This window comes from Trematomus bernacchii, unplaced genomic scaffold, assembly GCF_902827165.1.
Source record: "Trematomus bernacchii unplaced genomic scaffold, fTreBer1.1, whole genome shotgun sequence".
Lineage (NCBI taxonomy): Eukaryota > Metazoa > Chordata > Actinopteri > Perciformes > Nototheniidae > Trematomus > Trematomus bernacchii.
The window spans coordinates 1,466,138-1,483,879 of record NW_022987607.1 but is presented as its reverse complement, the minus strand read 5'-3'; the positions used below and the strand labels follow the sequence as shown (position 1 = coordinate 1,483,879).

General features: G+C 38.6%; 1 protein-coding gene across 1 annotated transcript; it reads left to right on the top strand.

Moving 5' to 3' along the window:
* Window positions 1–8,171: 8,171 nt before the first annotated feature.
* Window positions 8,172–13,982, top strand: rpl15 (ribosomal protein L15; the record flags this gene model as incomplete). The annotated part of the gene is given in 3 exon segments (XM_034131116.1): window positions 8,172–8,353; window positions 10,216–10,352; window positions 13,624–13,982. Coding segments are annotated over 3 exon segments (615 nt in total). The 3' UTR covers window positions 13,930–13,982.
* Between the last annotated feature and the right edge of the window lie 3,760 nt (window positions 13,983–17,742).

Sequence of the window (17,742 nt, the reverse complement as noted above, 5' to 3'; positions counted from 1 at the left end):
TAGATATATATGTATATATATATATATAGGTGTATATATATATACACATATAATATTATATATTATATACATATATATATATTAACATACATACATACATATATACACATATATATATATATATATACATACATACATACATACATACATACATACATATATGATGCATCATAATACAGCTCTGTAGTACAAACCTTTCTTTAATCAAATCAGTTTTATTGATTCAGATGACCCATCCGTACGCGGTACGCACAACAACGGGAGAGACGAGAAACTGCGACACCGTTGGGCGAAGGAAGAATGGAGAGAAATATGTGGAAATAATACCATCAATAGAATGTTACCTCTCATTTATCATATATGAAGAATTACTTTGCAAACTTGATTAAAGCCAATCTTAAAATGATGAAACAACCGCCTGTTTGAGACTCCTCAGTGCACACACACATTGGAGAAATACATAAATACGGAAATGTTATTGATCACCCCTCGATGTTCTCTTGTTAACAAATGTATTCCGTTAAATGATGCGGTAAGCAGAAGGACAGAATTACTTTAAACTGACGCCGTGTAGCTTTTCTATAGGTTAGATAGATACGAGCATGGTTTTATATACCATCATGTTTAATCATGTTTTATGCCGTTCTTCAATACTTGATAAGACGCTCGTAAAACACAGGAGGTACGGAAACTAAGAACACCGATGTGGTAAATTGTGCAGCTAATTTAACACAACACGTGTGTTTTATTCATGTTAACTGGTGGATATAGAGTTGCTGCGAGGAGCGGGGGTGGGTTGAGACGCACAGGCTGCAGTGGAGACGCTGCGCACAGCTGATCGACAGCTGGAACACAAAACCACCAAATACAAATTAATAATTCAGATCCAGTCGTCAATGACTCCACTCCGGAGGGATTTCCCCGATACTTTCTTACAGTTTCTCATCATGGGGGGGGGGGGGGGGTCTCCCTGTCCCCGGCACAAACACACTGACACACTGCCTGAGGAAGGTTATGTGTATTTTTGTTTGTCATTAACTTTTTTCGGACCACTTTATTTATGGTGACGATCCGACCTCCATGCTGCTACTCTGGTTTCAAACTGCATCCACCAAACAATGTGATTTGTCTCCACCTCCCCAAAATAACCAAAATCTGACTCGGTGTGAAATGTCTTTTTTAGCTGTTCTGTCGTCATTTCCTGCGATCTTCTTCATGATGAATATTAATACGGGTCGCTTTTTTTGACTATTTATAGGCAAAGATGGGCGTTACGTGAAGCCCGCAAAAGCTGCGCCGCATTTCGAGTTGATTGTGATTTCTAAAATAGAGAAACCGGCAAGTCGCCGGTACGCTGTGTTTTATGAATCGGAAAATGTCTGTGCGTATTTATTTGCTTTGTCCTACGTAAGCCACCTTCCCACGTGAATCCTACGCAAAGCTTTATAAATGAGGCCCCAGGTCTCGTGCTTTGAATGTCGGAAGAGTTTTCCCTCCATGATGGGAAAACGTATCTTGCCCTCGCCCTATCCAAACTGACCTGAGACCCTTCCATAGGTTCATTGAAAAGACCATAAAACCCACCTTAAACCCGCGAGTCCTACCTTGAGGGAGATATACGGTGAGCGTGCCGTGCAGCCAGAGAGAAAGGTTTTCTGAAACTGCCCTGAAAAAACTTTTATAACTTACATTTTATCGGGCACCGGTCATGTGATCACGTCACGTGACAATGACGTCACATTCCCACACATATATAAGAAGCAGCCTGTCACTTGAAACTTCACAATCTCCATCCTCTCCAACGGGTCAGTACAACTTTAACAGACAGAGAAGGTGTCATCATCATCATCATGCTGGGTTTCCTCTTCCTGTTGGGCCTGGCTCTGGGTGCTGTGTCTTCTTCAGATGAGCTCCAGCAAGACACCTGTCCCTCCTACTGGTTCTCCTTCAACGGCCGCTGCCTACAAGTACTTCAACACAGAGACGACCTGGGCTGATGCAGAGCTCTACTGTGTTGTCCCAGGGAGGCAACCTGGTGTCTATCCACAGCAGAGAGGAAGAGGATTTTGTCAAATTCCCTGATCAAAAGCTCTGACCTGCTGAGGGAGCAACATGGATCGGACTCCATGACATCGCCAAGAAGGAAGATGGATGTGGTCTGATGGGTGTGCAGCCAAGTATTCTTTTGGCATACAGGAGAACCAAACAACAAGGGACGAGGTGAAGACTGTGTACTCAACAACTGGAGGGGGAAGTGGAATGATGCGAAGTGTTCAAAAACTTTTCCCTCAGTTTGTGCATCTCGCACAACTTGTCCTTAGCAGCTGAGATGTTGCGTGTTCACCTGTTTTGTTATCATGATAACAATAAAGACACAGATGTAAACTTATATGTGTGTGAACAGAAGTCCTTTTGTCTAACCTTTATTTTCATGAATGTTACATATTCACACTGGTCGCTCCAGGGGTTAATCAAGGAATGATTTTCTACACCTTTTTTAAATATCATCAATTCAGTCCTGCCTTCCTTGCTTGCTTGTTCAACTTTCGGCCAGACAGCCCTTCGTGCCTCCCTGTCTTCTTTGCTGAGGTCTTCTGCAAAGCGTATTTTGAGATGATCCAGGGGCGGATCTAGAACAATATTCATGGGGTGGCAGGAGATTGAGGGGTGGCATCCCCTGGCAGAAGTATATGCTGATTTAATCGCAGTCATATCAATGTTAACTTGGAAATCAACAATATTGATATTTGACCTCAATAACAGGTGACATTATTGTGGCACATCAGTAAAGCCTTACATATAAATATAAAAGGTGGCAGACATCATTTAATGAATTTTAACTGAATGAGTTGTTTCACTCTTAGACCAGCAGGGGTACCAAATCTATGAAGACTGCTGCAATAAGTAAATTAACTGTCTCATCGATTGTCTGAATGAATAATATGATCTTATTCCTATCAGCTGTCAATCACTGTTATGATTCACATATTCATTAATTATTGAATAAAACTATATTTTTGGAGGAGTTAATGATGAATGTTCCTCAAGATGCTTGCTCACCCTCCTTCAAATTGGAAAGACAAGTAATTACGATCTATCAAGATTCAAAAGAACAGTTCAGCGCCCCACGACTTTACTGCAAACAGTTACAACCTTGACTTTACATCAGAAAGAACAAACATTAAAGAAGTGACTAACTGCATCAGTTAGGGTTAAACGTGTATTCAGCTCAAACACATCGCTGCAGTTATTATCCAGTGGAAAGCCCTTACCTGCTGGCAGTTAAATCAAAGTGGTTACTTTTTTTTGGCAGGGCAGTGTAGTTTTACACACCGTCTTATTTGACTTTCTCAGGACTTGAAACAGTTTTTTGGGGGCAGACCCCCACAAAGAAAAAAATATATACACACATACAAGGTCATCTTAACAGTTTTGTATGCTCATCTGTGAGCAGAGCATCAAGTTGGCATAGGCCTAAACAAATGATTGTAGGCCTAGTGCATTCACCACGAATCATTTTTTGTGCCCACAACTTCAAACCTCTCCCTCAAGTAAGGCCATGGATGCGGGATGTCTTGCTGGAGGTCTGATGACTCGCCTCCTCGATGTTATCTTCATTTTCAGTCCTGTCGCTGACTGTACTAGCGTTACTCTTGGACATTATGCCGTTAACAATAACGTCTTGAAGTATGTTTTCCTGATCATACTTGAATACTTTTAATCAAGTACAATTTTCAATGCGGTACATTTTCTTACAATGTAGTATTCGTACTTCTACTTAAGTAAAGGATATGAATACTTCTTCCCCACTCACTGATTGACTCACTTATATTGAGCTCATAAAGCTCTTGCTATAAGGATCCAAGAATTTATATACAATAATGTCATTGTTAGCTAATGAATGTTTCCATGCTGAACAACGGCAACATGACAACGTTTTCATTGGTCCCATCTTCTTTAGAGAAAGACCAGGAAATGATGGATACACGGATCGTGTTCAAATCAATAGGCACGCAATGGACTCTAAATAATAATGATCACGCCACCAAACACACATTCAACTAAAGGAACCAGCCTGTTTGGAAAATGAGAGAAGTAGAAGTACAGGTATTTGGGTTCAACATGTAAGAAGTAGAAAGTACAGGTATTGAGTTCAACATGTAAGAAGTAGAAAGTACAGGTATTTGGGTTCAACATGTAAGGAGTAGAAAGTACAGGTATTTGTGTTCAAACTGTAAGAAGTAGAAAGTACAGGTATTTTGTGTTCAAAATGTAAGAAGTAGAAAGTACAGGTATTTGTGTTCAACATGTAAGAAGTAGAAAGGACAGGTATTTGTGTTCAAAATGTAAGAAGTAGAAAGTACAAGGTATTTGTGTTCAAAATGTAAGAAAGTAGAAAGTACAGGTATTTGTGTTCAACATGTAAGAAGTAGAAAGTACAGGTATTTGAGTTCAACATGTAAGAAGTAGAAGTACAGGTATTAGTGTTCAAACATGTAAGAAGTAGAAAGTACAGGTATTTGGGTTCACATGTAAGAAGTAGAAAGTACAGGTATTTGTGTTCAAAATGTTAAGAAGTAGAAAGTTACAGGTATTTGTGTTCAAAATGTAAGAAGTAGAAAGTACAGGTATTTGTGTTCAACATGTAAGAAGTAGAAAGTACAGGTATTTGTGTTCAAAATGTAAGAAGTAGAAAGAAAAGTACAGGTATTTGTGTTCAAAATGCAAGAAACGAAGTAGAAAGTACAGGTATTAGTGTTCAACATGTAAGAAGTAGAAAGTACAGGTATTTGGGTTCAACATGTAAGAAGTAGAAAGTACAGGTATTTGGGTTCAAAGTGTAAGAAGTAGAAAGTACAAATACCTGAAAAATCTACTTAAGTACAGTAATGAAGTATTTCTACTTATACTACCATCAATTTTTCACATCTGCTCCAGACAAACCCAAAGCTATACCAAGGACGTGTGGAGCCAGGTTTCCTGAATATGACTTAAGCCTCTGTTTCTTTCTTACTTTACCCAACTTACGTACTTTACACCACAATTACCTGCCCACCTGTACACCTGACAGTACATGTTTTACAAATGTTCCAAAACCAGCACATCTGGATCCAGGTTTCCTGAATATGTCCTTCAGAAAAAACTTGAATTAAGCCTCATTATCTTTCTAACTTAACCGAACTTCAGTTTTTCCTCTTTATTTATTTCACTTCAATTACCACAGCTTCTTTATTTCTATAAGATATGCAATGGAGTTTGCCATTTTGGGGATTTGAACCACATTGGGAGATATTTACTCCTCGCGCCAAATACACCCAGATATTTTTCATCAACATTTTACTGCCTGTGCTCATTCGTATATTAGGGTTTGAATGGGATTTGATTACATTACATTACATGTCATTTGTTAGACGCTTTTATCCAAAGCGACTTACAATCCCCACAGGAGCAGTTTGGGGTGAAGTGTCTTGCCCAGGGACACAACGACATGCTGACTGCAGTGGGACTCGATCTTGCTATCCCCTGATTCAAAGTCCACATTTGTTCAAACTCATCACAGGAAGTCCAATTGTTTACATCTGTTCAGAAAACACAAGGCTACCATCTGGAGTCAGGTTTCTTTAATATGTCGTTTAGAAACAATGGCATTAAGCCTCTGTACCTTTCCAACTTTACCAAACTTCAGGTGTTTTTCCCATTTAAAAAAAACAATCCATTCAAACAACAAAACGGTTATATCTTGATTTGGACTTCATCATTTCTGAGCAACAGCCCATTACAGTCTGTGGCTGAGAGGAAGAGCTGTTGTCTTTGAGGTGGTTCAATCCCAGCAGTTATCATGTTGATTTATCCTAGTGTGAATTGTGCTGCTTGTTAAATGTGTGTGTGTGATCTCACTGCTATAGTGGAGAAGAGCTTCAAAACCAAAGACCTCAAACCTGTTAGAAATCCCATCCATTACACTCCTTTTACTGAGTTTTAGGTAGCAGCAAAACCTTTAATAGCAACAACATTTTTGACGCTAATAAACATGTATATATGGCTCTTGAGGTGTGAAGTGAAGTGTACATCTTGCGCTAAATATCGCCCAATATCACCTACCTACCTACCTACCTACCTACCTACCTACCTACCTATCTATCTATCTATCTATCTATCTACCTACCTATCTATCTATCTATCTATCTACCTACCTACCTACCTACCTACCTATCTATCTATCTATCTATCTATCTATCTATCTACCTACCTATCTATCTATCTATCTATCTATCTATCTATCTATCTATCTATCTATCTATCTATCTACTATCTATCTATCTATCTATCTATCTATCTATCTATCTATCTATCTATCTATCTATCTATCTATCTATCTATCTATCTATCTATCGTTGAGACTGAAAAGCTAAAGAAGACTACATTTCCCATGAGCACTACAGAGGAAGTGCGTCACCGCTTTTATCATAAAGCATGCTGGGTAACCTCCCCTCTCTCTTTCCGGCTGGTACGCCATCATGTAAGCGAGTTTTTCTGAATTTCTACAAAACGTAATCCATTAAAATCATTAAGAATCTAACTTCATCTGACTGTTTTGCTTAGGGTAATATCTAACAACATACTAACCATCCTTAAGCCATGATTATTTGTTGAAAAACATTGTTAAAAACACAGATTTAGCTCTGTTTTTGCTGTGCTGTGTTGCAGTCTGATAGCGGTTTACACTGCCGACCAGCGTTGCTAAGCTAATGTGATAGCATGCTGTCTGTATATGTGTGTAATATAACTATGTCTTCGCGTTATAACCCATTTTTACACCCAACTGCTTTTGTATTGTAGTATTTGTGAGTTTACCTTAATTCATACAATCCGGTGAAGCAGCACTGAGCTACGTAGCTAACATTAGCATGCTAGCTTTCTAAGAAGCATGGACTCCTTTTCCTTAATGATTTTACACATTTTCACAGTGTTTTTAAATTGTTTTGACACCTGGGTCGCCGTACCATTTGTTATGTGTTTAAAAGCCGGTTTAAAGTGACTATGAAAATGTGTTATGGCAATGTGGACACCGAGTTGTTACCACTCATGTACATAGTCTTATTGGTGGTGGAAAAATGTAAAAATACTTTATTACAATTAAAAGTCCTGCATTCAAAACATTCAGTAATATTTATGGGTAAAAATAACTTAATGTATCCTAACGTTAAGTGCAGAAAAATAGCTTATTGTGTATATCATTATTATACATGGTACATTACTAAATAATATTAGTGCATCAAGTAGCATTTTACTGTTGTAGACGAAGTTGTGATGGACTTTTTGTTAAATATTTTGACTCTTTTCTAACTAAAAATGTTTGTTTTTTATAGGTACATTTTGTCAAAAGTAGTTAAAGCTGTTAATAAATGAAGTGGAGTTAAATGTAGTGAAGTAGCATAGAATTGTGCATTCGTAAATGTACTTGGTTTCTTCCCACCTGGTCTTGAACCATGTGCTGTTATGACTTGATTCACAAGTTTTAAAATGTATTTAAAAAGCCCTCCTTTGTACATGAGCAAGGCATCAGCTAGTCAAAGTAGTAACATGCATGCTCTCGTGGTATAAAACTTTGTAGTGTTGCTTAGCTTCAACTTATGTTATCATGGCTACATCTGAAGATGCATGCTGTCCTATATTACTCCCCTATAATGTGTTTCTTTTATTGCATCAAGAAAATGTCTAAATTAATAATAATAATACACTTTATTTGTATGGCACCTTTTGTGCACTAAGCAGCCCAAAGTGCTTTAGAGAATAAGAAGAAAACACAACAACAATATTGAAATAAATGCAAAATAAAACATCAGCAGTGATCCTAATGAAATTCCCTTGAAGTAAAGCTGAAAGGAATTCAAAGAGGTGGGCGGTGATGAAACTTCCTATGCCAACTGTATTACTTGATGATAAAGAGGCTGTTTCTGAGCTCTAACCTGGACGAATGAAATATAAAAATAGTCGAACTAACACTTGTTTCTCTTCTGCAGTTAAATCAACAATCTTCTTATCATATATGTAGTTGAAGATGCATGCTGTCAAATATCAATCCTCTATCATGTACATCTTATCTGCATCATGACAAATGTGTAATGACATGCAAAGAAGTCTAACTATCACTTGTTTCTCTTCTGCAGTTAAGTCAACATGGGAGCATATAGGTATATGCAGGAGTTATGGCGCAAGAAGCAGTCCGATGTGATGCGCTTCCTGCTGCGTGTTCGTTGCTGGCAGTACCGCCAGTTGTCCAACCTGCACCGTGCGCCCCGACCCACCAGACCTGACAAGGCCCGCAGACTCGGGTACAAGGCCAAGCAGGGTGAGTGTGATATTAACCCGTCATTTGTGCATAGCTACAGTGTAGTGTTGTCAATGGAAATCTGAGGTCACAGGCTCTTCCAACAGAGAAACACAAAGAAACAGATAAAATAGTGCAAGAAGAGACAGACTCGGTTATAAAGCCAAGCAGGGTGAGTGTGTTTTAAACCCAAATTAACCCGGAGCTTCATCTGCTAAATCCAGTATGTTCACCTTTTCAGGCTGACAAATAATCAGAGGTTAATATTTTAAAAGAACATAATATCTGTCAAGAGCCTAAAAACCAGGAGGTGCAATTTTATGTGAGAGGGAAGCTGGGGCTGAAACGCATACAAACCAAAAACAATAATGCAAACTACAGTTTCATGGTTTGGTTAAATGCATCCATCTGCTGCGTGTCTGCAAGACTCACAGCTCTGTCATATGGAAAATGGCTACAGTGTAGCTTTTCGAAATGACCATTTTGATTCACAAGTTTAAAATGTATTTAAAAGCCCTCCTTTGTACAAGAGCAAGGCATCAGCTAGTCAAAGTAGTAGTAGCATGCATGCTCTCATGGTACACAACTTTAAAACGTTGTAGTATCTGTAAAAAACTTCAAGTGTTGCTTAGCTTGACTGGCTGATGTTATCATGGATATAACGGAGGATGCATGCTGTCCTATATCAATCCTCTATCATGTATTTCTTTATTGCAACAAGAAAATGTGTAATAATACACTTTATTTGTAAAGCGCCTTTCGTGCACTAAGCATCCGAAGTGCTTTACAGAACAATAATCAGAACCTAAATGTGCGTAGTTACAGCAGGACAGAGCCACAGACAGCTTAATGTTACATATGTGACATGCATATATTTTTTTAAGTACTAAGTTATGATATAATAAAAAATATATAATAAAAAAAGTTACATAATTTAAAAAAATACACATCCTGTAACAGTTCTTAGGATTTAGCAGCCAGGTGTATATTAGTTATTAACTGCATCTATATATATATTGCACATAGGTGGTTGGTATTTAACAGCAGCAAGTTACACAATTTGCAAAATACACACCTTGTAACAGTTCTAAGGATTTAGCAGCCAGGTTTATATTACAGTTATTAACGGCATTTATATATTGCACATACTGCACAGTTTGTTGGTATTTTTTATTTAGCCTTTATTTATACAGGTGTAAAATCTCATTGAGACACAAGGTCTCATTTTCAAGAGAGACCTGTTTAGCAGCAAGGGGTGATATAGTGTGTGTGGGAGGGGGTCAACTAGGGGCTGTGCTGGTTGTATAGAAGAAAAACATAACAATAATATTAAAATAAATACAGAACAAGATAAAACATCAGTAGTGATCCTAATGAAATTCCCTTGAAGTAAAGCTGACCAGAAGGTGGGCGGTGATGAAACTTCCAATGCCAACTGTATTACTTGATGATAAAGAGGCTGTTTCTGAGCTCTAACCTGGACGAATGGAAGAAATTAAAATGAAACAAATTATTGTGCAATAATTAGAACACTACCTTGCGCGCAATGTCCCACAGACATCAGTAGTTGAATGCAGTGTTGAACATGTCCCACAATGCATCTCATTTTGTGACATGCGCACTGAAGAGACTTGCAATTATTTGCCCTAGACTTCTGCTTTCAGACGTAGTTCATTATGAAGTTATTACCCTATCCGATAATGATCCAATGCAGAGGCAATAATGTCATATGTATGTTTATATAGTCTTAAAGTCACAACCGGCCCTTTGAGTGCAACCATAATGCTGATGTGGCCCACGATGAAATAGATTTTGACTCCCCTGTTCTTCACACTGTTATCTACGGGTTCTTTGCTCATTGTGTCTTTGTTTCATTCCCTCAGGTTACGTGGTGTATCGCGTCCGTGTGCGTCGTGGTGGTCGTAAGAAGCCCGTTCCTAAGGGAGCAACATACGGTAAACCCGTTCATCACGGAGTCAACCAGATCAAGTTCGCCCGCAGCCTGCAGTCCACCGCTGAGGTACGAACATTTTATCAGACTGAAGTGAACAAATAAAATAGTACTAGTGCAAGAAGAGTCTATATACAAGTAGATGGAATGATATATTAGATAAATAATTAGCAAAATGCAAACCTATGGATGTTGTTTCAAAGTTCAGGTGTTTCATAGGCTTCTGGCCTGTGGAATAAAACTCCCTGATTCTGGTGGTTTTAGACCTGATCAAGAGATAGCACGCAATTAGCTTTAATAAGTGGGAACTTCGGACTTGAATACTATTCAAATTTGCTAATTATATCACACACAAACCTTTCAGATTGAAAATCACCTTACATTCACATTTAAACTGTTATTGTAGCATGAAGCAGCAACTTGTAGCTAACTGTATGCTAGCTTACTGAGGTGAGAAAATACTATTGGCATTAGAAATCCATAAAGCTTTGTACAATGCCTTAAGAAATAAGCTAATTTATTACAAAACTACAGGCATGTAGATCTAAAATAGTGCGAGAGAATGAGTCGTGTTCACTGGTTTTATAATGCTCTGGGTCTCAATCTGACCTTTAATGCTATCAATTTTTGTTTAGGTCTGAACGGCTAAGGGTTGAAGATGTTGACTATGGACATTTTCTACTAGGATATATTTTACCTACACGGCACTCAAAATACTCAATTTATCTCAAGATTCCCACTGATTTGAGATGCTCTCACACTCCCAAACAGAAATACCATGGCCATGTTCTGTATAAAGGAAGTGCAGTATAGAGAGGCGAAGTCCCGCCCATCTACTTCCGACCCATGGGACCTTATTTCGGAAAAAATATGTATTGAAGTCAATGGGGAGAGAAAACGTATCTATCGATCCCGTTTGAATTGTGCCACGAATTACACATATGATGTTTGTCAATCTTAAAAAATTATTTCCATGTCAAAAAAGTCAGTTTGTTGTAAAACTGTTGAAATATAAGACTATGAAAAATAGGCAACTAGAAAGACTACAAATCCCAGAGTCCCGGTCCCGCATGCTGGCTCTTAGGAACCGACTAACTCCCCTTGTGTGTATGTGCAGCTCTCAACATGCCCAGACTTGGAGTGATTTTCACCTCTTTTAATACTTTTCACCTCATTCTGAAAGAAAGAGGTGAAATGTGCCAACGTGACGGCCGTCTTGGTGTGTGGTGCGAGACGGGAGATGGAGTTCATTGAGCGGTTTCACACAAAAAAAGTGTTACTTCAGTTTTACGACATTTTTTTTTTTGGACTTGTAAAATTATCTTTTCATTTCAATCTTTATTTCGAACAGATTAAAAAATAACAAATGTAAAAAAACAGAATACCGTATTGTTAAAAAACAGAATACCGTATTGTTAAAATACAGTATTTATCCACATTCATGATAATATTTATATATTCAACAAAAAAAGTCTTCATATTAATAATAATAATTAAAAGAAAAAAAATCATGTGTCCGAAAGGGAGTAGGAGGAAGCAAATGCTTATTAATTCCCACCCCTTACTTGATCAATGATTGTCCTTTAAGTCATTATGCAAGTTATTCCTACTTACATTTACATTTATACATACATATACAATAATTTCTCATCTTCAATCACCTCTCTTCATTCTCATAGTTTTCCAAGAAAGTGTTTCTGTACATCCTTTTAAACTGAATTATGTGCAAATTGACAAACATCATATGTGTAATTCGTGGCACAATTCAAACGGAATCGAAAGATAATCTTTCTCTCTCCATTGACTTCAATACATACTTTTTCAGAAATAAGGTCCCATGGAGGAAAGGGAGGGACTTCGCCTCTCTATACCTATTTGCATATCATTGGAATAATCATAATGTTGATGGAGCTGTCTAAAAAGTGACACCAACAGTGTGGGATTTGATTTAAATAATGGGTGCCTGACACTAAAACTGAGTTTAAATTAATGTAATGTCACTGCAGCTTTTATATGGAGCTAATGACACTTTCACAAGTCAAACTCTCACATTGTTTTGACGGCTGTTTTTCAGACATTTGACATGTTGCTGTAGGAAAATCTAAGATAATTTGTTGTACGGTGCGTTCCAGCTCAATTACAGGAATTACTGTGACACTTAACTATTTAGTTTAGTTTATTTAGTTTATTTATTTATTTCGAGCGTGTAAAACCAAAGAAAATACAAATGAAACAAAAGGTGATGCAGTACTATACAAATGAATGCAATAACAAAACGAAACATTGAATTAATAATTGAATAATCTGTAGTATCATTGTCTGATATCAATAAACAATAAACAACAAAGCTTTAGCTAATTACACGTCCGAAAAGGGGTCGGAAGAAGTTTACACTTATTTAATCCGACCCCTTCTCCCTTTTTTTTTTGTTGTTTTTTTTGTTTACATCTTAATATATGTTAACATACAATATAAACGTATACTTATAATCTTGAATAATTGATATAATCATTCATATAATATATACAGGCAAGTTAGGACGGGATGAGGGGAAGGGTCTGCTGTTAAATCAGTTGTTAGTGAAAACTGCAGTGTATTAACCCTACTGTATTTAGTACAGAAAAGTGTAGATGTTCCTGATCACTGGCCACCATTGTATAACCACTGGCCCAAGAGCATTCGTCCAAAAAATCGACTCTAATAATGAAGAAAATTAACACATTTGTTGCAATAGTAATTTATGCACAAACATTACTACTTGTATTACAACATCAGTTCTTCCTCATTTTCCTCAATTGTTCTACTCTTCACTTACTTGTCAGCATGGGTCGGCATTAACGTACAGAGCCGACAAAAGACCGTGTTTATATCATCATATTGAAGCCAACTCCATCGATCCAAGCCAGTGTCGCTGAAACTTTCTCCTTCTTCTCACTCTCCTTTAACTCCTCCGGTGACTTGCTTTTATTTGAAGATTGTTTTTTGGCCGGTTACCGCTGGTTTTAAAAACATTTTGGTGAATGGTTAGGCGGGAAAGTCTGTAGTGAAGGAGTGCTACAAACGGCTGTTGTAGCGTTAATAAATTAAACAACATTGCTTGTCAAAATACCAACACCACAGGACAATGTGAATTTATGTCTTACTGTGTTTTTAACATTTTTAAACCAATATTTTTAGTGGCCCGAGCCGGAAAGTGCCTTACGCTGGCCCGAGGGGTCTGAATAGTGCTTCCGGGCCAGTGGGCCTTTTATGATGTTTAGCCCTGCTACCATGATACTTCTTCTCATTAACGCTTACGGAGGACTGACTTTAACCCTGAATTTCTCTCTTATTTCCCCAGGAGCGTGCTGGGCGTCACTGCGGAGGTCTGCGAGTCCTCAGCTCTTATTGGGTGGGAGAGGATTCCACCTTCAAGTTCTTCGAGGTTGTTCTGGTGGACATCTTCCACAAGGCCATCAGACGCAACCCCGACACCCAATGGATCACGAAGGCCGTGCACAAGCACCGCGAGATGCGTGGCCTGACCTCTGCAGGGAAGAAGAGCCGCGGCCTGGGTAAGGGCCACAAGTTCCACCTGACCATCGGAGGCTCCCGCCGCGCCGCCTGGAAGAGACGCAACACCCTGCAGCTGCACCGCTACCGATAGAGGGGCACTGCTCAGCCACAGAAATAAATAAACCCTTTTTATGGTCAAAAGAATGGTTTCTGACTGCGTTATTCATGAGCTAAACTGTCATTATTTCGTGCTAAGGATGTACGTGTGATTGACACTTGTGAGACACTGATTTGTCTGTAGGAACAACAATTGGGATTTGATTACAGGACTAATACAGTCTAAGCATCTTTATAATAACCTACCATATGTTCCAGATCAGGTCAAAGTGAGGTTTAAATAATGTTTAATTTGATAAACACAAGTTCCACCTGGAAGAGACTGCTTTATTTAAGAGATAAAGGTTGTTATTCATGCTAAGGATGCACACGTGATTGAGACTTGGGAGAGACATACGATACGATAATACTTTAATGGTCAGATCAAGTCTGAAATGTGACTTGTATCACAGCAGCTCCATGTGTAACATCAAGACACAATACATGAAAAACAAACATTTAACATAACTAGACACTAGAGGGAAGTCCCGCCCATCTACTTCCGCCCCATGGGACCTTATTTTGGAAAAATTATGTATTTAAGTCAATGGAGAGAAAACTATCTTTCGATCCCGTTCACATATGATTGTCAATCTTAAAACATAATTTCCATGTCGGAGTTTGTCGTAAAACTGTTGAAATACACTATTAAAAAATACGCAACTAGAAAGACTACACATCCCAGAGTCGCGTAAGTGATGTAATAACTGATGTCATTGTTTTCCTCCACTAAATAAGAGATAGCTAAGATAACTTTAACAAGATGCCTGTGTGCTTAGTACGAGGTTATCAAGGTTCAAGGTTCAAGGTTCTTTATTGTCAATCTGACATAGCTACAGAGTAATTATGCAGTTGAAAATCTTATGTCACAGGCTTCTCCAACAATGCAACATAATAACATAACATAACAATAAGAGCAAGAGCAATACAAAAATAATAATAGTTATAAAAATGAAATAAAGTTATGATGTGGAATAGTGCAGTATGAGTCTATATACAAGTTATTGGAATGATATATATATATTAGGTATTAGATACATACTACTGAGTAGCAGTTGAATGTTTGAAGTTGTTTCAACAGTTCAATTTTTTAACAGTCTCACTGCCCGCGGGAAGAAACTGTCTCCGAATCTTCTTGTCCTTGCCAGGATGCTGCGGTAACGTCATACCAGCAATGGGTCTTGCTCGTTCTTTCGCTTCCCGTCTGATGAAAGGACCAGGAGTGGCTGGATCAAGTAAGCTACCTAGCTAGTAGCAAGCACGTTAGTTAGCATTACACTACAGCCTTAGCCCAGGGTTGCCAACTCTCACGCATCTGGCGTGTGACACACGCTTTCACTCAAGCTCTCACGCTGCCCAAACTATTCTCAAGCCAAAAACAAGATGAACCGGCGATCGTTTTTGGTTGGTTATTTACAATGTTGAGTTGACAGCTGCTCAAGCTGTCCCCCACCACTCTTAACGTTAACAGACAGAGCAGTGGGAGCCGGTTGGTCAATCCCCGACCCGCATTGCGCATGCGCAGATCTAAGATCCAGTAGAAATGATAAAAAAGTAAAAGTCTGCTGCTTATTGTTCTACCAGGCCAAAATAGAGTCAAAGAGTATATGAGAGTGAGAGTGTGTTAATTAATATATTTGGCAGTTGAGTAAGTCTGTAGATTTGTTTGTGTGTGTTTCATGTATAGAAGGCCTCTCACGATAATACATTTTGTTGGATACATTTTCCCGGAAATTAATGCGATAAACGATAATATTGTCGGCACCGTTGTATGACCATTTTAGACCATTGACATAATGATAATATATAATAATAATTCAAGTACATCCTTTCAAACTGCTTGTCACATCCTCATGTAAATGGCAATTTATCGAGTTCATTTTTATTTATCGTAGTCAATTAATTGCTTATCGCGACAGGCACACAAAACAGTGGAAACAAACATGTGTTTGACTTTCATTAGTGAATGAAACGTTGTGCCCTTTATAGTCTGTGTCCAATATTGTGTATTTGTATATATTGTATATATATCCTATATATATGCTAAGGTCCCGCTGCTGCTCGCCAAAACCCGAGAGAAGAAGAAGAAGAAGAAGAAGAAGAAGAAGAAGAAGAAGAAGAAGAAGAAGAGGAAGAGGAAGAGGAGGAAGAAGAAGAGGAAGAAGAGGAAGAAGAGGTGAGTGGATTAAACACCTGCCGAGGTATTTACACCTGTTAGCTTAGTTTACAGTTAATCACGAATCAGAAGTTATCTTATTTAACACAACAGCTGTAATCTTGGAAGAAAGAAACTCACAAAAAAACTTAAAATGTGCGCCAAAAATAGTCTCAAATTATCTTTAAATAAAGGCTAAAAGCCATCGGCTAACAGCTAAAGTCTAAAAGCTATCGGCTAACAGCTAAAGTCTAACAGCTATCGTCTAAAAGCTATCGTCTAACGGCTAACAGCTACAGTTATTATTCCAGTTCGGCTCTGGGTGAGTAACAGTTGATTTGTTGTAATGCTCAGCTGACTTTATGTTAGTTATTTATTACACCAGTTGTCTTTAGACAGTTTGAGTTGTTGTGTTGGTGTCCTTTACCATAGATATGGTTTTAAATATATGCTAACTAGCTTATTAGCATCGCCATTCACCATGACGTAGCATTTTTCCCATTAAAAATGAATGGGGTTCTTCAGTTAGCAGCTAACGCTAAGCTAAGCGACGGTTTAGCTCATTAGATAAATAGATATACTTTATTTAAATAATGATTTATCTTAAACTGGGAAATGATTGTGTCACAGCAGAAGTGTTTTCAGGCATTACACGAGTTAAACATATTTAAAAGATGCAATAAGATCTAATAAAAATGAAGCATTAGCAGCAAGTTTACACACAGGACACATATCACTAGAGTATCTAAACCAGGGGTCACCAACCTTTTTTAGGGTGAGGGCTACTTTCACAAAATAAAACAAGTCGGGGGCTACTTTTGCTCTATTATTTGTTTTTTGCAGTGTATATAGGCCTATTTAGCACATTTTAACATTATTATATGCTTACCTGTAACCTTTGTGTGCTGTTTGGGTCTGTGGGACCCGTTTTCAGTGTTTACTAAAATAACATGTATTCAATTTAATTATTTTAACCTGCTTTATTTGGGGGTGGACCTCACTTCCTCTAGGGGGGTCCACACCTCCTCCAGGGGGGACCTCACATACTCTAGGGCAGGGGTCGGCAACCCCTGGCACGCGTGCCAGCATTGGCACGCGGCACCGTAGCCAGTGGCACACTAGGAATAAGTCGAATAAGTGTGCAAAATATTTAAATTGTATTTTCGGATCCTGAACGAGACCGCCGCCAGAGCGCGTCTCCCTGTTACCTGCAGAAGGAAGCCATGCACGCAATGCAGCCCCGCTCTCTTTAACTCCAGGTGACTTTCTGCCGCTTTCCTCCGTGGTGCAGTGCTGATCGTTTCACCACGGAAGAAAGCACTTCACAAATTGCAGTACCCATAAGGAGCTTTACAAATGTCGCAGTTTTTGCGTGGCTGTGTCTTTAGTTGAAAGCCCAGTGGCGATCTGCTCATCTCTCATTGAAATAATATGCTACAAAGGGGCGGACTGGCCATCTGTGTGTTGAACTTTCCTGTCGGCTCCCAGACCGTAGTCGAGGAGGGCAGAAGCAACAAGCTTCAGGTTCAATAACCCACTTTAGCTTAAATGACTGGAGAGAGGCGAGCTCTTCTTGGGAGGCCGTTGCATTTATTTAGCTGTTCTTCTGTTTCACAAAATACATCACAGACCTCTGTTTTTCTGCTGCCTCGT